The sequence below is a fragment of the Odocoileus virginianus genome, unplaced genomic scaffold, assembly GCF_023699985.2.
Source record: "Odocoileus virginianus isolate 20LAN1187 ecotype Illinois unplaced genomic scaffold, Ovbor_1.2 Unplaced_Contig_4, whole genome shotgun sequence".
Lineage (NCBI taxonomy): Eukaryota > Metazoa > Chordata > Mammalia > Artiodactyla > Cervidae > Odocoileus > Odocoileus virginianus.
The window spans coordinates 2,263,252-2,290,509 of NW_027224321.1; the positions used below are offsets into that span (position 1 = coordinate 2,263,252).

The 27,258-nt window shown below is 45.1% G+C and overlaps 1 protein-coding gene across 2 annotated transcripts in view; it reads right to left on the reverse strand.

The window, feature by feature from the left end:
• Window positions 1-27,258, reverse strand: part of IQCA1 (IQ motif containing with AAA domain 1) — a 175,091-nt gene that overhangs the window by 32,907 nt on the left and 114,926 nt on the right. For both annotated transcript variants that reach the window (XM_020905508.2, XM_020905507.2), the window contains exons 12-15: window positions 21,691-21,749; window positions 18,222-18,304; window positions 9,600-9,707; window positions 5,355-5,554 (exon numbers count right to left, since the gene is read on the reverse strand). In XM_020905508.2, coding sequence (XP_020761167.2) covers window positions 5,355-5,554; window positions 9,600-9,707; window positions 18,222-18,304; window positions 21,691-21,749 — 450 coding nt within the window. The remainder of the gene's footprint in view (window positions 1-5,354; window positions 5,555-9,599; window positions 9,708-18,221; window positions 18,305-21,690; window positions 21,750-27,258) is intronic.

The window sequence follows — 27,258 nt, forward strand, 5'->3', positions numbered from 1 at the left end:
GAGAGCAGGACTCCAGCTTGGGCCGGACTGCGGACCTTGAGCTCTGTGCCCAGGATCTATGGAAATGACACACCAACTGGAAAACCAGGCCCCCTGGATGGAAGAGCCCCAGGACTCTTACTCAGACCTTCTGTCACCTGAAAGAATACCCTAATTATCTGTGTAACTGAACAGAATCATAAATTCTATTATGCTTATTGTATATGACCACAAGCCTATTGATAACTGTCCACTGTTAACTACCTAGGCTTAAGGCATATGAATCATGGGTTAACTTTGATTGTATTTTTCTTTTCCTTTGTTCAGACTAGTTTCAGAGAATTTGGGGAGGTGGGTTTGAGCACATACACTTAGGGTATATAAGGTTTTCAGAAAAACTGGTCGGGGTCCTTGGCTAAGAGGAGACCCTGCCTTGGGCCCGCCGGTGTAATAAACTGCACTCCACTATCTGCATTGTCCTTCTGAGTGAGTTTGTTTCCCGGAATGCATGGCTACAACAGGACTACCCAGCTGGGGTAGTCCCACTCCCCCAAAGGCCAGCTGGGGATCAGGTGATGGCTTTTGAATCAGACCTAGGCTTAAATCCAGATGCCAGCCCCTTAGTTCTCTTGTGCGTGCATAAGTTGCTTCAGTCGTGTCCAACTCCTGGCGACCCCATGGACGGTGGCCACCAGGCTTCTCTGTCCATGAGGATTCTCCAGAAAAGAATAGTGAGTGGGTTGCCTTGCCCTTCTCCAGGGGATCTTCCTGACCCAGGGATCGAACCTGCATCTCCTACGTCTCCTGCATTGGCAGGCAGGTTCCTTACCACTAGCGCCAGCTTGGCCCCAACTAAGGAAGCCTCAGTTCTCTCGTACGTTTGGTCAAATTAAGCACTCTGAGCCTCAGTTTTCTGGTCTGTAAAATGGGCACGTTAATATTTGCCTCACCAGGAGTTGGGGCAATCAAAAGGGAAAGTGAATAGAAAACTCCTTGGCATGTGCTGGACTCCTGGCCAGACAACTCGAGTCCTCCTTGCACCTTCACCCTCTGATCAACCCTCACAAAACACCAGAGGAGGCTGGCACCCTGCCTGGATAGCTTTTGTCCAAAAAATATCTATTAAATAGGAATTACTTATCCCGTTAGGCTGCAACTACTGAAGCCCGCGCTCTAGAGTCGATGCTTTACAACAAGAGAAGCCGCTTTAATGAGAAGCCAGGGTACCGCACCTAGAGAGCAGCCTCCGCTTGCCGCAACTAGAGAAAGCCCACTCTCAGCAACGAAGACCCCCTGCAGCCAAAAATAATAAATAAAAATATCATTTATCCCACAGTTCTTAACTGTTAGATGCATTTCTAATATGTCCTAACTAAGCAGATGTACTGGAGAAGGAAATGGCAACCCACTCCAGTGTTCTTGCCTGGAGAATCCCATGGACAGAGGAGCCTGGCAGGGCCTAGCAGGCTACAGTCCATGGGGTCGCAAGAGTCGGACATGACTTAGTGACTAAACCACCACCACCACCAAAAAGATGTGTATTCGTTCTCCCATCTAGCTTTGCTGGAAGAGAGAATTTTAAGTGACAATTGTTTACTTGTGCTGTACACACATGGGTGAAGGAACGCACTGGAGTTACTGTGTGTAGAATAAAGGAGCCCTGCCATAATAATGAGAACAAAATAAAATTTTGGTTAAATTATTTTCAATTTTTTTTGGGAAAATCTGAATTTGTGCTTGGAAAACAAATCAGAGACTTTTTTCACCAGCGTGTTCCCACGTGCACAGAGTTTTGTGGGAGAGGGCAAGGCCTCCAGGCAGAAGTGATGTTTTCTAAGAGTTGCGTTCTTAGCGCTGCAGAGAGGAACTCAGCCACAGGAATTCTTTACGAGAAGACGTGATGAGTAACCAGGCCCTTCTGGTATTTCACCTACTCGAGCAAATGCCTCAGATCCTAATTTTGCTGCCCTCAGGCCCATGTATGGGGCTCTCTGCGTTTCTCCGATTAATTAAAAGCAAGTACCCCTTTGTAATGCAGACAGCTGCTCTGCAGTCCTGCCAGGGGACCGTGGCTCAGTGTGATTTTTAATTGAATGACTCCCACTCCTGAGACCTCTGGGCCTTCCATTAATCACTTACATACACAGTAAAGGTGGAGCGTAATGAGGTGTATGTCAGGCCCTCTGACGCGGAGTGGCCACGGTGGATACACAGGCTGTATCCACATCTTGATAATCTCACATCCAGCATTTTGTTCTCCACAGAATGCTCGTTTGCAATGATTCAAATTAATGCCAAGACAGCTTGTCTGATATCAAGACAAACTTCTCAGCAGCATGAGCAAATAAAACAACCATGCCCTTGACTTTGTCCTAGAGTCTGAACGACAAAGCCCTTTGTTGGGTGGAGAAGGGAGGCTTAATTCAGAGGCTGAATAATGCGGCTGTTAGGCCTGGAGCCTCTGCACCCAGACTGATCAGGCTCATCTCACGGCACTGCAGCCCTGGAAAATTACTTAGATGCTGTGTACCTCAGTTTCTATAATCAGCAAAATGGGTATAACGATACCGCCCACCTCCTAAGGTTACTGTGAGGAGTGACTGAGTTAACACAGAGAGGTATAACGATACCGCCCACCTCCTAAGGTTACTGTGAGGAGTGACTGAGTTAACACAGAGAGGTATAAGGTCTGTGACGCCCAGATGCTCATGAAATGCCAATGTTTTTACACACATGTGCTTCTGTTGGTTACTTGACAATGTCAACAAAATCTGGCATTTAGAATGAGTTCCCTGAGGCGTTCTTCTGGGCAAGGGGATGAGTGTTACCTTTCCTCTGAAGAACTCAGTGCTCTGAGCTTGGTGGCTAAGTACACAGAGGCCACGAGTCAGGCCGTTGGGCTTCAAATCCCAGCTCACCTCCAAGTTCTTGGTTAACCTTGCAAGAATGCATCCATGGGGGAGGATTCCAAGAAGCTCAGTGGAAAGCAACAGCTGGAAAAGTAAAACAACTGAGCACATACCTTAGCTTCTGCCAAGTTAAAGGAACTTCGTAAACAGCTCAAGATTCCCACTGAAACCTCAAAGTAAAGACAAGCTTCCAGGACTAAGGGCAAAATCAAAATAGACCCTCACTAATGAAATGGAAAACAAAACTTCTGCAAGTTCAAGCTAATCAGCCAGTAATTTAACTGCCTGTTAGAACTAAGCCTAGCATGCTTCAGAGTGTCAACAACATATTATCCACAATGTCTAATCTCCAGTAAAAACTTATTAATCATAAGAAGAAACAGACCTCCCCAGTGGCTCAATGGGTAAAGAATTCACCCGCAGTGCAAGAGACACAGGAGATGTGGGTTCAGTCCCTGGGTCGGGAGGATTCCCTGGAGGAAATGGCAATGCATCCCAGTATTCTTGCCTGAAAAATCCTGTGGACAGAAGAGTCCATGGGGCTGTGAAGAGTCAGACATGACTGAGCATGACTATGATACGACACAGTGATACACCATGAAGAAAAAGAAACATGTGACACATAGTCAAGAAAAAAAGCAGCCAAACGGAAACAAACCCCAAGATGTGCTGACTCGTGCGGTGTGGGGTCCACGTGGCTGGGAGGAGAAATCCCACGGCCATCACTTCCTCCTTTTTGTTTGCTAGGAGAAGATGGAAAAGGAACTGCTCCCGTCTGAGCAGCTGCTCACGTGTAACCATCTCCCCTAAAAGCAGAAGCAGAGCTAACACCTAGCTCCACGTACTGGATAATACTTATTACGGGTATGTTTTGGTAGAGTCAAAGCTGGCTTACCTGGCATTCTAGAAACCAAACGAGAACTGAACAGCCTAACGACAACCTTGAAGTACTCAACCAAATGAAAATGAAATCCTGTCCAGTTTTAATATTATATATAAATATGTGGGGGCTTCCCTGGTGGTCCAGTGGCTAAGATGTTACATTTCCAATGTGGGGGGGCCTGGATTCAACCCCTGGTGGGGGCACTAGATCCCACGTCATAACTAGGAGTTCAAATGCCACAACTACAGATCCACGTGCTGTAGTTAAGACCCGAATAGCCAAATAAAATACATAACTAAAAATAAATATTAAATAAATACACAAACATTCAGTGTCAGAATACTCTAAAACTTGGCAACCTTGTGTGTGTGTGTATATGTATATTTTGCCTCTATCTATCTATTAATATCTATCTATATATCCTAGCTTCCCAGGTGGCTCAGTGGTAAAGAACTTGCCTGTTCAACGCAGGAGATGTGAGTTCTATCCCTGAGTCAGGAGGATTCCAAGACAGGGAAATGGCAACCCACTCCAGTATTCTTGCCTGGGAAATCCTGTGGACAGAGGAGCCTGGCGGGCTATAGTCCATGGGGTCGCAGAAGAGTTGGACATGATTTAGCAACTAAACAAGAACAGAAGTCTATCCATCCATCATCATCTATATCTAAATGGTATCATGGAATCATAGCTTTTAGGGCTGACAGTATCATTTGATCTGACTCCTTTATCTTGGTGATGATATAACAGAGCCCCGGGGAGGTGAAGAGTTTGTCTAGGATCACAGTGCTGGGTTGAGTAGCATCTTTAGGACCCTGCTACCTGACATTGGGCTGCTGCCTGCTGTTGTTCAGGCACTAAGTCCTGTCTGACTCTTTGCCAACCCATGGACTGCGGCACACCAGGCTTCCCTGTCCTTCACTATCTCCTAAAGTTTGCTGAGATTCATATCCATTGAGTCTGTGATGCTATGTAACTGAATATCTACACTACTCTGGTCAGCTTAGTTTCCTGTGGGTTCCTCCTTATATTGGATATGAGGAGCTGACTGCAATTCACAAGCCATGTGAGAAAGAATACCCCCCAAATGCAAATATCTGATGCCATTATTAGAGGGAGGTGGGCTGAAAAAAGATTTAATTTTTAAGGAGACGTGAGCACTGCAGGAGGGAAGATGTGAGCATTCCCATGACAGAGGAGGCTGATCTGAATGGCACAGTAGGGTGCTTACCAAGAGAGAAGCTGTGTCTGGCTGTTGGATGCTCAGCGAGATGCAATGATAAAGTAATTTACCAGAGGACACAAAGGGGCTGTTTAAGAGGGACGTGCATGTCAGTTAAGGAAAGGGTCTGTGCTAGGTGACTTAGGGAAATTGTTGTCATTCGGTCGCTAAGTCACGTCCGACTCTTTGCGACCCCATGAACTGCAGCCTGCCAGGCTTCCGAGTCCTCCACCGTCTCCCGGAGTTTGCTCATAACTCATGTCCATTGAGGTGGTGGTGCCATCTAACCACCTCACTTTGCAGCATTTGAAAATCTAACATGAAAGGAGGAGGAGAACCGGAGCCCGGGAAATGTGACAAATACCTTGAAGACCACATGCAGCATCATCTGGAGGCCATTCTTGCCTGGGTATTTTCCGGTGATGTTGGCGGCAGACAGGTTGAAGAGGTTGGCTCCCGTTTCGGTACAGATGGCATGGACCAGCATCTTCTTCCCCACCCCAGATGGTCCGGCCAACAGCAGGGACTTCACCAAAGGGGCTTTCTCGTGCACAGCTGCAGAACCTAAAGCAAGGTAGAAGCAGAGGCTCTAAGAGCCTGCCAAGAAAACAAGAGGTTCTTAGGTCAGGATCCCTCAAGGCCGTGACTCCACGGCGTGACCCCAGTCTCGACAACAGTGATGGATGTGTCGAAAGCATTCTCACCAGGGGCGCGCCTCCTGTCTCAGCCGGCTCGGTGACACCTTTGATTTGTACATCAAGGTGGAGCGGTCGGGTCTCCTTGGGTGTCCAATACATCACTTCTCTCTCACCCTCACCCCAGCATTCTCCCTAAACTTGTAATTTTAAAGAACATTCCTGCGATAACTCACCTCCGGCATCCTTTGGGGAGGGGGCAGGGGATTCTCTGCTTGTCAGCAACAGCACTACGCCCTTGGAAGCCTTGGGTAGATGAATGTGAAGTGGACGGGAAGATACGGGGGAAAGGGGAAAAGCTGAGGTCCAGATGGCGGTAGCCTGGGTCCCTTTTTTGAATTTTTATTTTACACTGGAGTACAGGTGACTAACAAGGCTGTGTTGGCTTCAGGCGTACGGTGAAGTGGTTTGGTTACACACATACGTGTGTATCGATTCTTTTTCCAGTTCTCTTCTCCTTTAGGTGAGTACAGAATACTGAGCTGAGTTCCCTGTGTTATGCAGTAAGTCTGGGGTGGTTTCTCCTGCCCTGGGGTCTGGCCTGTCAGTGGGGGCGGAGTGAACACGATGCTTGATAATGGAATGACGAGATTCAACGGGTCACTCAGAGGTCTCTGGCTTTTGTGCTTTACCACACTGTCCATCTCCTCTGAGTCCAGACTGGGACTTGGGTTTGATCTCTCCCATCATTCTGAACATGATCGGAGCACATGTTGGCACCAACTAGTCAGGGAGTGGAGGGAACGAAATCCTGCAGAGCGCTGCAGTCAGAACATCCGCTGTCATACTAGTCTGCGTTGGGTCCACCGCTGGGCTCTTCTGGGTCAGCTGGAAATACACCCACATTCTAAGTACGACTGTGCTTCTCTTTCTTTGTGTGTGATTGACAAGACACAGGGAATTGATCTGCGTCATCAGAAAGAGGCTTATGGTTACCTACTACATGCCACAAAAGCCTGGAGAGTAGTTTTGAGCACCTCTCTAAAACGAAATAACCCAGGCATGCTTCACCTGCGGTTGGCGAGGGTGACGGTACTGTGTTACGATGGAGCAGACCCTGTTTCCACGACGGCAGAGAGAGGCCATCCAGACAAAGGATCTCTCACCCTGGCAGTGGCGACCTGAACAGTCAGGCCGACACACACACTCCCGTTTGTCACCGGATGCTCTTACAGACGTATGGTATTTAGACGGAACCCTCGCAATCTGCCACGGGAGTGAGCTTCTCTGTCCGACTTGCTGGTAGGTTGCAAACCCATGAACGGGTCACGGGAACAAAGGCCCAGCTGGGTCTGTGGGTTGGGGCGGGCAGACCCCCATGAGGACTCCAGGTTTCTCAGTGACAAGAGGAGGGTCCGGGCAGGATGCATCCTGGGCACACTTCTTCCTGGACCCTCAAGGCAGCCTGCAGCCGATGCCCCTCACCTGCCGATGATGCAAATCCATCACAGCCTCACTGGTCAGGCATTCCCTGAAATCTTGTCACCTCCTGGTGTTCCTGGCTCTCTACTGCCTTTCATTACGTTGTGATAGAGGTTTAGGGTGCATCTGTTTATTTACATGGATCCTGAGAGCGCTGTACATTGATTTTATTGACCCCAAATTATGCTGATCCCCAAGGATTATGTATTTGTTTATGTTATATATGCATCTTATTTATGTCGGCCCCTGAGCTTTCCTGGTGGCTCAGCTGGTAAAGAGTCCGCCTGCAATGAGGGAGACCTGGGTTCGATCCATGGGTCGGGAAGATCCCCTGGAGGAGGGAGAGGCTCCCCACTCCAGTATTCTGGCCTGGAGAATCCCATGGACTTTATCGTCCATGGGGTCGCAAAGAGTCGGACACGACTGCGACTTGCACTGCTCTATATTGACCCCTAATACCACGTACTACTTCTGACATGAAGTTGAAAGAAGAATGAGCTATTTCTCGCCAGTAGGTTTAGGTTCCTTTTAAAGTTGTTCATTTACTTATTTTTGCCTGCACTGGGTCTTCACCGCTGCACAAGCGGCTTTCTCAAGTTGCGGCGAGCTGGGACTCCTCTCTCGTGTGGTGTGATGGCTTCGCGGGGCGGTGGCTTCTCCGGCTGTGCACGGGCTCCAGGGCCCGCGGGCTTCGGGAACTGCTGCATGTGAGCTCAGGAGTTGCGGCTCCGAGGCCCTGGAGCTCAGGCTTAATAGCTGTGGTGCACGGGCTTGGCTGCTCTGATCTTCCCGGATCAGGGATGGAACCGGCGTCCCCTGAGTCGGCAGGCAGATTCTCCTTGGATTCAGCAGGCAAGTCCTGAACTTTAAGTTCTTGTTGAAGTTAAAGCGGAGGAACTTCCCTGGCGGTCTAGGGGTTCAGCCTCATCGTTTCCACTGCAGGAGGCAAGGGTTTCATCCCTGGTTGGGGAACTAAGATCCCACATGCCACGTGACGCAGCAAACAAACAAACAAAAAACCTCCAAAGTGGAATAAGATAAGAAGTGTCCAAACTATTTCCATCTCACTTTAAAGCAAATTAAACAAACAAAATGCGATTCACAGTTCAGAATGGTCATCAGAGCACAGCCTGGCCAGGGTTCCTGCCCTGGCCCCAGAGACTCAGGTCACACATAGACCGAAGTCATGAGAACACACACAAAAGTGAAGGAGGGCAGCAGGTATGTCTTATGGCAAGCCCAGACTTTCCTGCAGACTCTGGTCTGTTTGAACAATCGTGACTGAACCTCAGTGGAAGCTGGCAGAGTCTTGATTCTTTACATCTATGAAATACAGCTCCACTGAAGGGCTGGCTCTATTAAGGACCTGGTGACAGAGCCTGTGCATAAAAGGCAAGCTTAACCTCAGGCTGAGGTTACTTTGAATGGCAGGGGCTGGCTTTGTCTATCATTTCTCCAGCGTTTGGCCATCAGGGGTTTCAGCCCAGAAGGTTAAGCTGCCAGGATAAGAAAGCGACTTAAATGTCCACCGGCAGAGAACTGGGTAGAGGAGATGTGGTACATACACACAGTGGAATACTACTCAGCCATAAAAGGAATGAAACTGGGTCCCTTGCAGAGACGTGGATGGACCCGGAGAGTGTTATACAGAGTGAAGTAAGTCGGAAGGAGAAAAACAAATATTGTCTATTAACTCATAGCTTCCCTGGTGGCTCAGATGGTAAAGTGTCTGTCTGCAATGCAGGAGACCCGGGTTTGATCCCTGAGTCGGGAAGATCCCCTGGAGAAGGAAATGGCAACCCACTCCAGTACTCTTGCCTGGAGAATCCCATGGACAGAGGAGCCTGGTAGGCTACAGTCCATGGGGTCACAAAGAGTTGGACATGACTGAGCGACTTCACTTTCACTTTTAACTCATATATGCAGAATCTAGAAAAATGATATAGATGAACTTATTTGCAAAGCAGAAATAGAGACACAGATGTGGAGAACAAATGTATGGATGTTAAGGGGGAGAGAGGGGAGAGACTGGGACTCACATAGACACTATTGGGAACATGTGTGCAATAGACAACTCATGACAACATACTGTAGAGCGTACGGTATAGGGAACTCTACTTAAGGCACCACGGTGGCCTGGATGGGGAGGAAGTCCGAGAGGGAGAGGACGTGTGCACGTGTGTGGCTGATTCACTTCGCTGTGCGTGGCTGATTCACTTCGCTGTGCACAGAAACTAACACAACACTGGGAAGTGACTACACGCCAATGAAAAGAAAAGGATGCCAAGCAGACACTCCAAGGCGCTACAGCTGTGCTTCCCGGGCAGTACCTTCCTGCGTGCTCTAGGATGCCTCAATCCAGTGGAACGGCCCTTAATCAGAGTTCTCGGTAGGAAGAGTTAAACTGCAGTGTACCTTGACCACAGCCAGGAAAACAGGAGCAGACACCCCTGCCTCCAGCACAGGCACCGCCGGGCAGGTGGAGCCCTCACCTAGTGGCAGGATCCCGTACAGGGTGATGAGCTGTCGGACATCCAGGAGGGAAGGCATGGGTTCTATGGACACCTGGCGAAGGCTTGTGCCCAGGTAGTTGTACTCACCTGGGGAGAAAAGAAACAGGATGAATGAACGGGAAACTCTGCCAGTCTGAGCCGCATAGTTTAGTCGTTTGCAGAATTAACAAGTGAAGACTCTTGAGAGTCCCTTGGACTGCAAGGAGATCCAACCAGTCCATCCTAAAGGAAATCAACCCTGAATACTCATTGGAAGGACTGATGCTGAAGCTCCAATACTTTGGCCACCTGATGTGAAGAACCGACTCACTGGAAAGACCCTGATGCTGGGAAAATTTGAAGGCAGGAGGAGAAAGGGGCAGCAGAGGATGAGATGGTTGGATGACATCACCGATTCAACGGACACGAAATTGAGCAAATTCTGGGAGATGGTGGAGGACAGGGAGTCTGGCATGCTACAGTCCGTGGGGTCACAAAGAGTTGGACATGACTTAGCAACTGAACAACAACAACAAAAATGAACAGAGAATACAAATTTAATATTTCTAAGCAAATATAATTGTATTATGTAAGAGTCATCATGAAGAACTTTTTAGATAAAGGCTTGAAGAAAAACTTCCAGCCACAGAAACATTTCTATACTCACTACAATAACTGGGAATCCTGTTGAGTATGACCAGCCTTCTAGTATTTTAAAAAATAACCTTTTACATATGTGAAGAGCAAGGACATATGAAGGACATATAAAGTAAATTAAAACACAACAGGTTTGGTTTAATTTCTATTCCAAGAGATTATGTCTAACATTTTCACAAACTTTAAAAATAACTTATTTAAAATGGATGTGAAATTTGTATTGGACGTGTGTAAATCTGAACCCGAAATGCAATCATTTGAAAGGAAGGATCTGAGTCTAATTTAGGATAAACAGAAATATCTCCTTTTGAGGGTGATATTCATTAACATTTTTATCATTTTTAAAGGATTACCAAAGGAATAATATAGAAATAAATCTTTACTGGTTTAATTAGAAGGCTTCAAAGAGCTTAATTGTAACCAGTCATAAATCTGAAGTGTTATTTTCCAACTAATTTAGATAAGGTCACCAGGAAAATTAGTTTGGCTGTCTCCATTTGTCATTAGGATGGACTTTTACATGCTCACTTGATTCTCTCTTGATCTGTACCTGAATCTGAAGGAAAAAATATTTCATAAATGAATCACAATTTCTTGATTTTTTTTTTCTTCTCATAACATTTGGGATCTTGCAGAGCTCCCAATGTTATATACTTATGACAAATACCTTTATGTCTGTATGAAAACACTAAAAGGACATTAATACATCCATGTGCCTATGAAGTCCTGAAAATATCGAGGGCTTTAAAGCACTTTCAAGTGCTAAGAAAATGAGAATTAAAAACTAGGTAATGACTGCTGTTCTGTTGTGGATGACAGCCTTTCAAAGCCTCCACATGAAAAAAGTCCTTGGCAAGGACAGTGGTCTTGGTGAAGGAGATGAATGATAAGGAGAGCTCGCTTTGTGGCTTCCGAGCCCCACGCTCTGAAATGAGCAGTGAATAAACAGAAGAGTGGTTAATTTCGCCTGCCCTGGAGTAGGAAGGCTCCTGCGGCCACTGTTCAACCCTGCACTTCTCGCTGTAAACATGACATTAGAGGGGATGTGAAAATGACCCCCTGTTCCTGCTTAAGTAAATCAGAGCTAATACCCTAGTGTGCCCAGTTTTGTAGACCCCCAACAGATTTTATTTAGGCAAATGAAGTTGAACTGTGGGTGCTGGTTCCAAGAGAGGGAAGGACCCTTCGCCAAGTGATGAGACTCATTCCGAAAGCGTGTTACTACGTTTTGCTATTTCCCAGCATGGAAGCTGTAATCAACTTTTCCCATGGACTCATTCAGTACTTAGCGACTTCAGGATTCCTTGCAGACACGAGGTCTTCCATGAGGGACAGAAGACGGAAATAGTGGAGGAAAAGGCACTGGAGATAGACAGCATGAAAAAGGGCAAGGAAACCTAGGACAACAGCAGGAAGAGACACAGGAACGTGTCACGGGTCGGGCCGTGGCGTCCTCTTAAAACCCGTATGTGGAAGCCCGACTCCCGGTATCTCAGAGTGTGACCCTGCTTGGAAATAGGGTCATTGCAGGGGAAATGAACTAAGCTGAGGTTCTTAGGGTGGTTGCTGTTTACTCGCTAAGTCGTGTCTGGCTCTTCTGCGACCCCCTGGACTGTAGCCCATCAGGTTCCTCTGTTCATGGGATTCTCCAGGCAAGAATACTGGAGTGGGTTGCCATTTCCTTCTCCAGGGGATCTTCTTAACCCAGGGATCGAACCCACGTCTCCTGCGTTGGCAGGTACATTGTTTATCACTTAGCCACGGTGAAAGCCCCACACATAGGATATAGAAAGCCTAAAATCTCCCTTTAGCCTTGGCTCTAAGAAGCATTTAAAATGTGTCTGAGTGGGGCTTCCCTGGTAACTCTATAAACAATCCGCCTCTCAATGCAGGTGACGTGGGTTCAATCCCTGGTGGATTCTTAGGGTGGGTCCTAATCCAATAAGAGGGTGTCCTTTATAAAAAGGGGCAGTTTGGAGACAGACACACACACATACAGGGAGGAGGTCATGAGGATGGAGGCAGAGATGGGAGATACAGCAGAAGCCAAGGAATGCCAGTGACTGAGTCGACAGCAAACCATGGGGTAAGACATCAGATGCTAGGAAGAGGTCAGCGTAGGCCACGTGAGCCCAAAGACAGCTCGGCCTCCAGGAAGCAGGGGTCCAGGGAGCAGGACAGAGGAGGCGAGCTGGAAGAGCTCAGAGCTTCCAAAATGAACCAACACTGCTGACACCTTGGCCTTGGACTTCTGGCCTCCAGAGCTTGGAGAGAGTAATTTTCTGTTGTTTAAGCTGCCCCCTCCGCCCCACTGTGGTACCTGTTACAGCAGCCCTGGCGAATGAACACAGAAAGAGGAAATAAAGGCAGAGAATAGGAACATACAAGCACACAAAAAATAATGAGAAACAGAGACTTCCTTGGTGGTCCAGGGGCTAAGACTGCATTCCCAATGCAGGGGGCCTCAGTTCGATCCCTGGTCAGGGAACAAGATCCCACAGACCAAAATCAAGATCTGGTATAGCCAAATAGATAAATAAATATTGAACAAAAAGATGAGAAATAAAAAATATTAAGAAATCAAGGTGGACCAAGAACAGGTACAGCCAAACAAACAAATATATATTGGACCAAAAGAAATAAAAAATATTAAGAAATCAAGGTGGAATCAGTTTCTAACATTTCTTTTCTACTCTGTGCTAAGTTGCTCAGTCGTGTCCGACTCTTTGCGACCCCATGGACTGCAGCATGCTAGGCCTCCCTGTCATTCACCATCTCTTAGTTCAGTTAAGTTCAGTTCAGTCGCTCAGTTGTGTCCGACTCTTTGCGATCCCATGAATCGCAGCACGCCAGGCCTCCCTGTCCATCAACAACTCCCAGAGTCACCCAAACTCATGTTCATTGAGTCGGTGATGCCATCCAACCATCTCATCCTCTGTCATCATCTTCTCCTCCTGCCCCCAATCCCTCCCAGCATCAGGGTCTTTTCCAATGAGTCAACTCTTCGCATGAGGTGGCCAAAGTATTGGAGTTTCAGCCTCAGCATCAGTCCTTCCAATGAACACCCAGGACTGGTCTCCTTTAGGATGGACTGGTTGGATCTCCTTGCAGTCCAAGGGACTCTCAAGAGTCTTCTCCAACACCACAGTTCAAAAGCATCAATTCTTCAGCACTCAGCTTTCTTTATAGTCCAACTCTCACATCCATACATGACCACTGGAAAAACCATAGCTTTGACTAGACAGACCTTTGTTGGCAAAGTAATGTCTCTGCTTTTTAATATGCTGTCTAGGTTGGTCATAACTTTCCTTTCAAGGAGTAAGCGTCTTTTAATTTCATGGCTGCAGTCACCATCTGCAGTGATTTTGGAGCCCAAGAAAATAAAGTCTGTCACTGTAAGGGTTGAGTTTGAATAACCTCGGCCGCTTAGCAGCTGTGATGCTAAATGACAGTGACATAAAGGGTAAGGAAACACGCTAGCTCTGGCATACTTAGCTTGCGGTGGGAGCTGGCTTACAGGCACAGGGCTAGTGCTCAGAGCTGGGCAGATGTGGAGGGGCACAGCAAGGAGCCAGGCGATGGCAGGGGGCAGCGTTGGGAGCTGAGCCTTGGGGGGCCAGACATGACGAACTTGAACGTCCTGTCTTCTGAGTCTCTTTCAGCCCTAGCCGCTATGACTCTGGTGGGTTTGGGGATTTGCATGGTGTTGAGAAGAGAGTGGGATTATACATGTTAAGCCCCTCAAACAGCTCCAGCCTGGATGGGGAATTGGCGAGGCACAGACAACTTGCCCTGACTGTCCAGCTTTGAGCCAGAAAAGGAGAAGGGGTAATGCCCAAAGGTTTTCCTCCTTCCCTGAGTCTGGTACTTTTCTTAGAATATGTCTTGGCGTTGGTCCATTGGAGTTGATGGTCCCACATACAAAGTATAATCATCCATTATGTGGTTTGCACTTCTGTTTTGGGAAATTTTTCATGAATAAGAATTCTCAGTATGTGTTCTCCTCCTTTGCTTTGGTTTTTCTCTCCAGGGATGTGTATTATCTTTGCCTGCCTGTGTGGGTTTTCTTTGCCTACCTTTAGTATTTGCTGCTTTCTTTGTAAATCTTTTAATCTCACTTTTCATTTCTAGTTTTATTTTAAAAATTTCTGTATTTCACATTTCATTTCTCTTAAAGCTTGGTTTGTTGACTTTATTCATTCTTGTATTCAGTGTAATTTAGTTTTTTCCTAAAATGATTTTTCCCTTTAAAATACGCCAGTTTTTCTGACTCATTTCTGCATTTTTCTAATTCCATTTTGTGTATTCTTACATATCTTCTATAAATCCCTTCTATAATTTCCTTTAATGTTTATTTGCTTGGTTTGAAAGAGTAGGTTCCTGGTATGTCTGCTCTATGAGTATATATTTCTGTGATGTTACCTTGTTCCTTATTCTTCCTTTTTTTTAATAGAAGCTTTGCATGGGTTTTGACCTTGAACTTTTCATTGCTTAAATTTATGAGCTACTATTCCCGTATGCTGAGAAGACACTTGAGGTCAGGGTAGCTTTTTAAATCCCACAGAGCCCTTGTCTTCTGTAGTTTTTCTATCTGCTATTAGTATGGTGGCTTGCTTCTTGTGATGTCCTGGTTCTGTTCCCCTCCCCCAATTTATTCTGGATCTTTTCTCTCCTTCATCTCTACTGTTCCTATTCAGCTGTTCCAATTCAGTTCTACCCCCAAGAGCTTCCTTTCAGTATAAGGCCCTGTCTTCGAAGGGCCAGCTTCAGGAGCGTCCAGCGGGTGGGCTGTTCTCAGCTGCTCAGACCTTCTGAGGCTGCCCACTGTCACGCACCTGCGGAGCAGTGGGCAAACCCCTCCTGGTTTCCGGCTGCAGTTACTACCGCGGTCCCGCTCTGCTCTCCAGGGACTGCTTGCTGGCTCCTTCGGGGTTCTTCTGTTTTTTGCCCCCTGTGGCTTGTACTTTGGGCTTCGAGGGGAAACTTGGGTCATTTTGTTTTGGTGTAAATGCTATCCATGGCCTTTTGCGTTGTCTATTTTTTATGTGGGGATCTGGGAGGATCCACTGCCACCTTTTCAAGATAAGACCCGTACCTGGGAGAAATGAGAAAAACATGGAAAAGGCAAGAGGGAGCCATGGCTGGAGGCACCTTGACTGTTTTGCTGGACTGGGTCATTTCCATCTGATGTCACTCTTCAGAGGCTGATTTCTATCTGCTTCGACCTCAGGCAACTTTAACATGCTACCCAGAAATTGACAAAAGAGCGCATTGAGAGAGTCCAGGATGGGTAAGAAACCAGAAGGAAGGTGAGAAAGACGGCCATTACTTCTTCAGGCGCTGAAGAACTGATGCTTTCCAACTGTGGATCTGGAGAAGACTCTTGAGAAGCCCTTGGTCTGCAAGGAGATCCAACCAGTCCATCCTAAAGGAAATCAATCCTGAATATGCATTGGAACGATTGATGCTGAAGCTGAAACTCCAATACTTTGGCCACTTGATGTAAAGAGCTGACTCTTTGGAAAAGACCCTGATGCTGGGAGGGATTGAGGGCAGGAGGAGAAGGGGGCAGCAGAGGATGAGACGGTTGGATGGCATCACTGAGTCAGTGGACATGAGTTTGAGAAACTCTGGGAAACAGTGGAGGACAGGGAGGCCTGGCGTGCTGCAGTCCATGGGGTCGTAAAGAGCCAGACAGGACTTAGCAACTGAACAACAACAATTCTTTAAGACTCTACCATCTGCCAGGCTCTGTACTAATACCAGGAATTCAGTGAAGCAATAAAAGACATGATGTGAAGGGAGAAAGCAGACAGAACTCAGAGATCTCAACTGTAAGTAAAGAGATAGACTTCTGCTAACAGTGGTATTTTTTCATATAAACAGAATTAACAGAACATAATCAAGGCAATCCAGGAAAAAACCCTACAGTACTTGAAGAAGAAACAAGAAATAAATAGAAACCCAATACATATTTCAATACACAGCCTGGTAAAATCTAATAACATTAGGAAAAATGAAGGTTCTTCCAAGTGCCCAAGAAGGAAATGTGTCTCTATTTCAAAGGGATTAAAGTATCATTTTTTGATCCAAGGGAAATGTTAGCCTTTTTGCTCCCGCAGGCTGAAACTGGGTCATTGTAAACACTGGAATGAATCACATGGATATGGGTTACAATGCAATTAAAAAAAGAGTCCATGTGTCCACACTGATATCACAATAATTTTAAAAGGAAGGTGGGAGGGAAATTTTTCCAGAAGAATACCTAATAAATAAAGAAAAGGAGACAGAACTAGAACATTCCCCCTTTATGAGCACCAGAGCAACCATCGACGCAGGGAAAGATCATCAGTGGATGCCAAAACTTTTAATATGGTTGGGAGCAGAATCTCCAGAGCCCCCAGGGTCCCCTGTAGATTATCACTGATTATAAAGGAGAAAATGATGCTTTACAATGGAGGGATCTGGGGAAGCTTCATCAGGGACGAAAGTTAACTTCACCAATGATGGGACAAAGCTTCATCATATGCCTCCAGTGTGAAAGGCTGAGAAGGACACAATATTGCCATTTTTTTTTCCTGTAAAAATTGTCCAACATGAATCAAATCAGGAGGAAACCATCAAACCAACCCAGTTAAAAGACAGTCTGTAAAACAGTTCAGACACTTTAAAATTGTCAACGTTAGGAAGGACTGAAAAAGCCTGTAAACTGGTGCAGACGAAAGGAATGAAGGGTTTCCTGGTGGCTCTAAAGAGTCTGCCTGCCAACGCAGGAGATGTGGGTTCGACGCCTGAGTCAGGAAGATCCCCTGGAGAAGGAAAGGGCAACCCACTCCAGTATTCTTGCCTGGAGAATTCCATGGACAGAGGAACCTGGCGGGCTGCAGTCCATAGGGCTGCAAAGAGTTAGACATGACTGAAAGCAGCTTAGCATGCACACATGCAAAGGAATGAAAATGATATATGGCCATTGCTTCCATGATCACGGATGGTATTCTGGATTGAGAAAGACAGTTACAAAGGACATAATTAGGACTATCAACTGTACGATGTAAACATTTTTGAGTGTGATTATCTTTTTGTGGTTCTGTGGGAGAATGTCCTCGCTGATTGTCGATGCACAAAAGTGAAAATGAGGTTTGTATTAGGGTGGAAAGATTTTAAGCTTTAAATATGTTTTCACAAAAGTGAAAATGAGGTTTGTATTAGGGTGGAAAGATTTTAAGCTTTAAATATGTTTTCAGGTCCTCAGGCTGTTTTTTTAAACATTAAAAGAGAGACATCAGCTGAAGATGGTGATGGCAAATGTCTCCTCCTCATCCCTTCCAACTGGGGCTTCCCAGGTGGCTCAGTGGTAAAGAACCTGCCTGCCAGTGCAGGAGATGCAAGAGACGTGGGTTCAATCTCTGGGTTGGGAAGATCCCCTGGAGTAGGAAATGGCAACCCACTCCAATATTCTTGCCTGGGAAATTCCATGGACAGAGGAGGCTGGTGGGTTACAGTCCATGGGGTCACAAAGAGTCAGGCACGATTGAGCGGCAGAGTGCATTCCTCCCTATCACTCCCATGGTGGCCCCTAGATAGAATTCTGGAAGGAGTTCCTCATGAAAGGACTCTGTGTTGAAGTACCAGGTGCTGCCTCTAGGGCATTTTGATAATCATGAGAGCATGAACAATTCTTCATTTCCTCAATTCAGCTTCAGCCAGAAAGAATGCCTTAGGGAGCCTGGCTAGTAGGTTTGGAAACCTGCTTCTCCTACATTAAGGGAGACAGTCAAACCTATTAGATCCCAGCGCAGGAAGAGCTCAAACCAATTCAATCCATCAAACAATTACTACAAGCCACCAGGGGCCAGATTTTGGATAAAACACAGATGAAATGTACCTCCCTCTGTTGGGTCCTTAAACCCCAAGAGGTGACATACGTATGTGACACACACATGCATCACTGTTGGTGGACTTTACCAATGTAATCTGAGAGGTTGACTTTCAGTGCCTGGATGAGCAAGCCTTCTTCCACGAGTTCCTTATACAGAGACTCAATGGTCCTGGGGAGAAAGAAGACCATCAATTCTGTGAGCAAACACATCAAACCTGCAGTGTTTATGTTAATCCTCACAAATGTACCAGACTTTAACCAGATCTGATTCAAAGTACATTTGTATGTACACAAATAAATTGATGTTTGGACCATTTCTACAATCCGGGGATGAATTAGGCTTTTTAAAAACAATACTTTCACTCATCCATGGGTGTATCTGATGTTTCCTATTAATAAGAATTATATCTTTAGGCATCTGAGACCAGCTATAACTCCTGAAGTCTGCCCTTTACTCAGCCTTCATAATGATACAAATATGAGTTAGAAATTACCCAATAATAGTAATGTAACGGGCCCATAATTATACATTCAGTTAGCATCTGCAAGCTGTAGTAGATCATTAATCCTTTGTGAAATTGATGTTTCGTTTTAACTCCATAGCATAATAGTTTAAGAAAAATATCTATAAGGAACAAAGGCTTATAAGGGAAAAAAGACAAAATGTCAAAAGCTGTGAGTGTAGTAATTCTTTAGGAGTATGTTAAACTCTTCTCTGTTTACAGACGACAAAATCACTTCTCTAAGGCGGGGGGGGGGGGGGGGCATGGGCATGTAGCCAGCACACTGGCAATTTATTCTAATTGAGGAAAAAATGAAGATAGTATTCCACTTAATGAATGAAACTCCCAATGAAATTAAGTGGGACTTGGGTTGCTGGAATTCTGATAGATCACGTTCAAATACGGTCCAGTATAGCTCTCTGAGATGTTTCGTCTTTTCCCATTTCATTTCTAGGGGCCTTATGATTTGGTTCAGCCTAGTCTTTCTTTAGATTGAAGAACTGTAGTATAACTATGTTTAAAATGCTCTTTGTTCTATGATTCAAGGTGATTAAAAAAAGACTCAATTCAAAATGGATAACCAGCAAGGACCTACTGTATAGCACATGGAACTCTACTCAATGTTATGTGCCAGCCTGGATGGGAGAGGGGTTTGGGGAGAATGGATACATGTATATGTATGGCTAAGTTCCTTCCTTGTTCACCTGAAACTACCACAACATTGTATACTCCAATACAAAATAAGATGTTTAAAGTTTAAAAAAAAAACCTCAAGTACATCACTGAGATTCAAGCCAAATACTATTGGGATAGATGTTAATTCAATGACTCCAGCCTTTGGTTGACTGAAATTTTATTCTATTGAATATATTTACAGTAGTGTGCTCTCAGCTAAGTAAGCAAGTTTTCACTGTACATGGAATTTGGGATGACGTGTCTGACCTGTATCAGGGAAGCACAAATTGCAGTGTTTGAACTTGAATATTTAATACAAGCAATATATGTACGATATTCACATAAAATTGAAGAAGATTCACCAAAATAATTGAAACCAAATATCTTAAGAAGTCTGGAACACAAACCTATACTTGGATCTTTCCAGTGAAATCAACTCTTGCTATGGAATAAAAAAAGTTTAAAACTATGTATCTTATCAACTGTGGTAAAAGTGCTGACTTCAGGTTTATGCTAAGCAAGAGAAACAGAAATCGTCTTAGAGTGTCTTGGTGGAGAACTAGCCCACTAACTGAATCCTACTTAATGAGCAACATTCATTAAGTCTTAGTCATTAAGCTTTCAAACATGAAAAGTCTTCCAGGAGTGAGATGACTAGGTATCTCTGTACTTTTGGGCATAAAAGTGAATATAATACTTTTAAAGACCATAAAATGGTCTTCATTTCACTAGAGAATTGCTTGTGGCCCATTTATGACAGTTGAACTGTAAAGAAACATATGCCAAGAAGGCGTTCGATGTCTAACAGACACGGCCCGTGAGCTGCACGTGTGTGCTCCGTGTGGTCAGAGCAGAGCTGGACTCAGTCGAGAGCTTCTTTAAACCTGAATGGATAATGTTAACTTAGCAGTCGGCTGGTACTGGCAGATTTGAGGTGAGCTCTGAGTGGTTATCCAGTAAGACACTTGGCAGGCTCTTCTCAGAAAGACTGATGGAAGGACACAGAGAAAAGTGGCATGGAAGAGGCACTGAAGACAGAGGCGGCTCCGCGTGCAGGCAGGGGCTGGACCGTCCTCCAGGTCAGGGACCATGATGTCCCTGTGTCCCCAGGAGGAGTCAGCATCAGTCACCAGTAGGCGGTGCCTCCCCCGGAACTGGGGGCCTGTGTCTCAGAATGCTGACCAGGCAGCGGTCAGCCCCGCTTTTGACCTTGAACTTTTCCCCGAACAATGGAAACTCAGCAGCTCCTCCTTCCAGCGATATCCTAAGGAAGCTGGCTCTCCCCAGAGCCAAGGCCACACCCAGGCTGGGCGACACGGCGGAGGCTTCCTGCCGGGGCCCAGGGTGGGCGTGAGCTCTGGGGCGCCCTGGTTCCCACTTTCCACGTGGATGGTCCCAAGCTGGTCTTTTCCCTCATGGGTCCTGTCTCAAGTAGAGTTTGGGACTGTATCTCTGCACCCAGAGAGGAACAAGCATGCACGCACGCTAAGCTTCAGTTGCATCAGACTCTTGCAACCCCGTGGACTGTAACCCACCAGGCTCCTCTGTCCATGGGATTCTCCAGGCAAGAATACTGGAGTGGGTTGCCATTTCCTCCTCCAGGGGATCTTCCCAACCCAGGGATCGAACCTGCATCTCCTGTGTCTCCTGCATTGGCAGGCAGGTTCTTTACCACAAACACCACTTGGGAAGTCCAAAGAGGAACTAGGGAACACCCCAGGGAGCAACATCTGTCACCTGTTAACAAACCCAAGGGGCAGAAAGGTGTATGCATTCAAAATGACTCCTGACATTCCCTTAGAGGGGATTTTAATTAAACTCCTTGAAAATGTTTGAAAACCTGGGCCCTAACTATTTCTAATGCTAAAGCACTGAAGGCCATTTCAGCTTAAAGTGAGCTTTTACAATTACCCATTAATATCAAAGTTCAGCCAACAAAGCTCAAGGAGATGGCAGCATCCCTTTGTGATGAGTCCTCATCCTTTGCTTCGAGGAGCATTTATAAAGGGCCCCAGGGGCCAGACCCAAGGACGGGCAGGGAATAAGAACTATGTCTGCCCTCAAGTCTCAGAATTCCCTCAGAAGGTAGAGCGGGATGCTATTTCTTAATAAACTTCTTCAGAACCCCAAGAATTTTAAAGCTTAAAATGTCACACGGCCTCAGAAGCGACGGGGCCGAGTCTGCGTCTCCCATCGAGGATGCCGGCCTGGGTGCAGGACTGCAGGGTGGTCCCGGGGCTTCGCCCACCCACTCTGCCAGGATGAAGGGTGTGGCGTACAGCCGGGCGGGGCAGTGCCTCTCCCAGGCCAGGCCGAGAGGACCAGCCGCGTCCCGGGCTCTCCTCTGGGTTGCCCGCCCCCAGGGTGCACCCCTCACCTGTCCACTGTCAGGTCTTTATCCTTCTTCCCTTTTCTGCCTTTCTTCTTTTTATTTTTCTGGAAGAAAAAAACAAACCCAACCATTTAGTAAAAACAAAGAAAAATGAGCTCTAGAAATGAGCCGAGGAGGCCGGTTTGGGGTGTGGGGAATGATAAAAGTCAATCGTGGGGCCTGGATCTGGAGCAGCGAGACTTCGTGTGCACAGGGGTCGGCAGGGGAGGTGGCCCCCCGACACCCGCATGCACCCTGAGCTCCCAGCAGGCGCCGGGCGTCCTGGGTCTTCTTCTGGGTCCTGGGATGCTTACGACAAAGGATGAGAGAGCCCAGTACACAGTCAGCTGTGCTTGTCCTTGGTTCTGATCGCCTCTCAGTCAGCATCCGGCCCCAAACCTGGAGCCGGAAAGGCCAGGCGGCCTCTGTTTCCCCAAGGGCTTGGCACTCAGATCCCTGTGACGGCTGAAGGGCGGTGCTGGAACGTGGTCCCTTAAGGCAGAGCTCAGAGATCGCTGAACTCTTCTGTCTAAAATCTCCACCAGCATCTCCCCACTGCCCACAGGATGCAGTTCGAGTCTCCCAGCCTGACCCCTATCCTTCTTTGCCGTATCTCACACTCCTTGGGTGATGTGTGTTCCCTGTTACACAGGATTCCCTCTGGGTCCTTCTCTTTTTTAAAAAAATTAATTTATTTATTTTAATTGGAGGCTAATTGCTTTACAATATTGTGGTGGTTTTTGCCATATATTGACATGGCATGCTGCAGTCCATGGGCTCGCAGAGAGTCGGACACGACTGAGCAACTGAACTGACCGACTGACATGAATCAGCCACGGGTGTACACGTGTCCCCATCCTGAACCCCCCTCCCACCTGCCCCATCCCATCCCTCTGGGTTGTCCCAGTGCACTGGCTTTGAGCGCCCTGATTGATGCATCGAACTTGGCCTCGTAATCTGTTTCACATACGGGTCCTTCTCTTTTCTCCCTGTGCTATACAGTAGGCTCTCATTAGTTACGTATTTTATACACAGTAGGGTATATATGCACTCTGTCCTCTTCCACTCTTCCATGTCCATTTCCCATTCATCCATTCATTCATTCTTTATCATTTCTATTACATCATAATTTATGTAAAGTATCATCACATCTGGCTGATAAACTTTTTACATAGAACCACATCAGCACCACCCAGTTTAAAATCCAGAACACATTTCCATTATTCCTGAACTCTCCTCTCACGTGGTTTTCCAGTCTGTAGGTAACCATTCCTCTGACTTCTCTGTGGACTCATGTCACCTGTTCTTGGACATGGGGTCTTATAATACAGACTCTTCAATGTCTGACTTCAATCAGTATTACGATCACTACATTCATGTATGTGGTTGCACATAGCTATACTTGATGTTTTTCAGCATTTTAAAAGTTGAAATTTTTTATTTTGAGATGATGTTAGATTCACATGCAGTTCCAAGAACTGATACAGAGAGATGTAACCTTTGGGTGTGTCTCCCAATGGTAACATCTTGCAGCACTTTCTCTCAAGGTCACAACCAAGATATTGATCTGATGTGGATACAGTCAAGAAGGTTTCTTATCACCACAAGGATCCTTCAAGTTGCTCTCTTGGCCACCCCAGCTTTACTAGAAACCTCTAATCCCTTCTCTATTTCTACAATTTTTGTCCTTCTAGGAATGTTCTAACAGCAAAACCCTTTTTTCATTCATCATAATTCTCCGGAAATGTTTCCAGGTTATTGTATGCATGAATAGTTCATTCTTCTTTCAGTTGTTGTTTCTAGTTTGGGGCTATTATGAATTGATTAAGGCACAACAAATGTGTGTGTGTGTGTGTGTGTGTGTGTAAGCCTTCATTTATCTGAAATAAGTGCTGATGAGCACAATTGCTGGGTTGTATGGCAGTTGCTGTGGGCTTCCCAGGTGGTAAAGAATCTGCCAGCCAACATGGGAGATACAGGAGTTCTTCTGTGCAGGTTCGATCCCTGGGTCCGGAAGATCCCTGGAGAGGAAATGGCTACCCACTTGAGTATTCTCGCCTGGAAAATTCCATGGGCGAAGGCGGGCTACAGTCCATGGGTTGCAAAGAGTTGGACACAACTTACCTACTGAGCGCGCACACACATGGTTGCATGTTTGGTTTTTAAGAAATGCCAAATTTCATGTGCTCATCATGCCATTTTACACTCACACCGATCAAATAAGAGTGGTAATAGTTGCCCCTGTCCTCTTAAGCAGCTGATGTTGCCAATGCTTTTATTCCAGCCACCCTCATGGGTATGGAGTGATTTCTTTGTGGTTTTAATTTTTTTTCTAATGGCTCATGACGTTAGACATCCTTTCTGTGCTCATGTCCCCTCTGTTCATCCACTGTGGTGAAATGTCGCTTCATGTCTTTTGTCCATTTTATAGTCGGATTGTTTTGTTTTTTAAGTGTTGAGTTTTGAGAGTTCTTTTTACGTTCTACAGACTAGCTTTTCATCAGATATATGGTTTGAGAATACTTTCTCCCCATCTGTAGTTTGTCTTTTCACCCTCTTAACAGGCTCTTTCGCAAACATGTTTAGTTTTGATGAAATCCTAATTTTCCTGTAATGGACTTGTGCTTTCAGTGCTAATTCTAAGAATGCTTTGCTAACCTTAGACCCAAAAGATTTTTCCTATGTATTTTTTCCATCAATTAAGAAAATTATTTATTTTTTAACTGAAGGATAATTGCTTTACAGAATTTTGTTGTTTTCTGTCAAACCTCCATAGGAACCAGCCACAGGTATGCATATATCCCCTCCGTCTTAGCCTCCTTCCCATCTCCCTCTCATCCCACCCCTCTAGGTTGATACAGGGCCCCTGTTTGTGTTTTCTGAGCCATAGAGCAGATGCCCGTTGGCTATTTATTTTACACATGGTGATGTAAGTTTCCATGGTACTCTTGCCATACATCTCACCCTCTCCTCCCCTCTCCCCATGTCCATAAATCTATCCTCTATGTCTGTTTCTCCATTGCTGCCCTGTAAATAAATTCTTCAGTACCATGTTTCTAGATTCTGTATATATGCATTAGAATACAATATTTATCTTTTTCTTTCTGACTTACTTCACTCTGTATAATAGGTTCTAGGTTCATCCACCTCATTAGAACTGACTCAAATGCGTTCCTTTTTATGGCTGAGTGATATTCCATTGTGTATATTACCCTATATATTTTTTTAAAGTTATAGTTTTACATTTTACATCTAAGTCCATGATCCATTTTGAGTTAATTTTTGTACAAGATGTAATACTTAAGTCAAGGTTGTTTTTCTTCTTTTTTTAATCTGTGGATATCCACCTGCTCCAGCACCATTTAGTGAAAAGGTCATCCTTTCTGCTTCAATTACATGTGCATCTTTGTCAAAAATCAGTTAGGCTTATCTGTGCAAGCCTATACCTCAACATGCGAAAAGCTGACTCATTGGAAAAGACCCTGATGCTGGGAGGGATTGGTGATGGACAGGGAGGCCTGGGATGCTGTGGTCCATGGGGTCACAAAGAGTCGGACACGACTGAGCGGCTGAACTGAACTGACTGATACCTCAACTGTCCTGTTTCACTGATTCGTGATTTAACCCTCCACAAACAGCAAATGGTCTTGATTCTTATGGCTGTGTAACAAGTCTTGAAATCACAAGGATGGATTCTTTTTACTTTATTCCTCTTTTTTCAAAATCATTTTAGCTATTCTAGATTCACTGTCTTTCCAGATGCATTTTAGGATAATCTTATCTATGTTTATAACTATCATTCTGGGATTTCTATAAGAACTGGATTAATCTTGTATACTGATGTGGAAAGAATTGACATCTTTACAACCTTCTGTCTTCCAATTCATGTGCATAGTATGTCTATCTATTTAGATCTTTGATTTCTTTCATCAGCATGGTGTTCTTTTAGCATACAAGTCTTATACATGTTTTGTTAGCTTTACAGCTAGGTACTTCAGTTTTGAGTGATTTTAAGTGATATATTTTTAACCCTGGTGTCTACCTATTCATTGCTAGTAAATAGAAATATGATTGATTTTTATATGTTCCCCTTGTATCCTAAAACCTTGCTGAATGCACTTTTTTATTTCTAGGAGTTTGTAGAATCCTTGGGATTTTCTAAATAGCCATTCATATCATCTACAAATAAGGACTGTTTCTTTTATTTCCTTCTCTTGTCCTACTGTACTGGCTAAAATGTTCATGGCTATGTTCATGAAAGTTTACTGAGTGGACACACTGGCCGTGTTCCCAGTCTTAGGAAAAAAACATTTAGTCTTCCACTGTTAAGTAAAAAGTTAGCTGTGGGTGTTTTTGTAAATTTATCACCTTATGAAAGTTCTCTATTCCAATTTTTCTGAGCAACTTATTATGGGTGAGTGTTAAATTGTGTCAAATGCTTTTTCTGTATCAACTGATATGATCATGTGATTTTTTTTCTTCTTTAGCCCATTAACATAGTTGATTCCATTACTGATTTTCAAATATTGAATGAGGCTTGCATTCTTGGAATAAACTCCATTTGGTCATGGTTTATAACTCCCTTTATTGTTTCATTCTATTTGATAATATTTTGCTAAGGAATTTTGCATCTATATTCACAAGGGATACAGGCTTACAGATTTATTTTTTTGGTATTGTCTTTGTCTGGTTTTCATTTAAGGGTAATATTAGCTTGTTATGAAATGAGTTGGGAAGTGTTCCTTCTTCTGTTTTCTGGACATGACTGTGTAGAACTGGAGTTAATCTACCTTTGAATATTTGGTAGAATTCTGGTAGTAAATCATCTGGCCCTGGAGATTCTACGTGGGGAATTGTTTTAATTACAGTTCAACTTCTGTATGGTTATAGAGCTAGTCAGTTTATCTATTTCATATCAAATGAGTTGTGGCAGTTTGTATTTTTAGGGAAAGTGGGTCCATCTTGTGTTAAGTTGTCAAATTATGTGTGTAGAGTTGTTTACAGTATCCTTTATTAAATTATTCTTTTTATGTCTGCAGTCAGTGGTGACAATCCTTGCTTCATTCCTGATGTTGGTAATTTGTGACTTTATTTTTCTTTGTTAGTCTTACCAGAGGTTTGTCAACTATTGACAATTTTCAAAAAGTCAGCTGTTTTATTTACTTTCTGTGCTGTTTTTCTGTTTTCAATTTCACTGATTTCTGCTCTTTATTTTCTTTCTGCTCACTTTTTTCTCCTCTTTTCTAGGTTCTGAAGGTGGGAGCTTGGCTGATGAATTTGAGCTTTTTCCTCTTTTTTTTCTAGTGTATCTGTTTGCACTTGGTCGCTCAGTCATGTTTGACTCTTTGTGACCCTATAGGACTGTAGCCCACCAGGCTCCTCTGTCCATAGGATTCTCCAGGCAAGAATACTGGAGTGGGTTGCCATTTCCTTCTCCAGGGCATCTTCCCGACCCAGGGATCAAACCTGCATCTCCTGTGTCTCCTGCATTGGCAGGTGGATTCTTTACCACTGAGCCACCTGTGAAGTCCCTATTGCTATATACTTGCCTTTATACCAATCCAGTCATGTAAT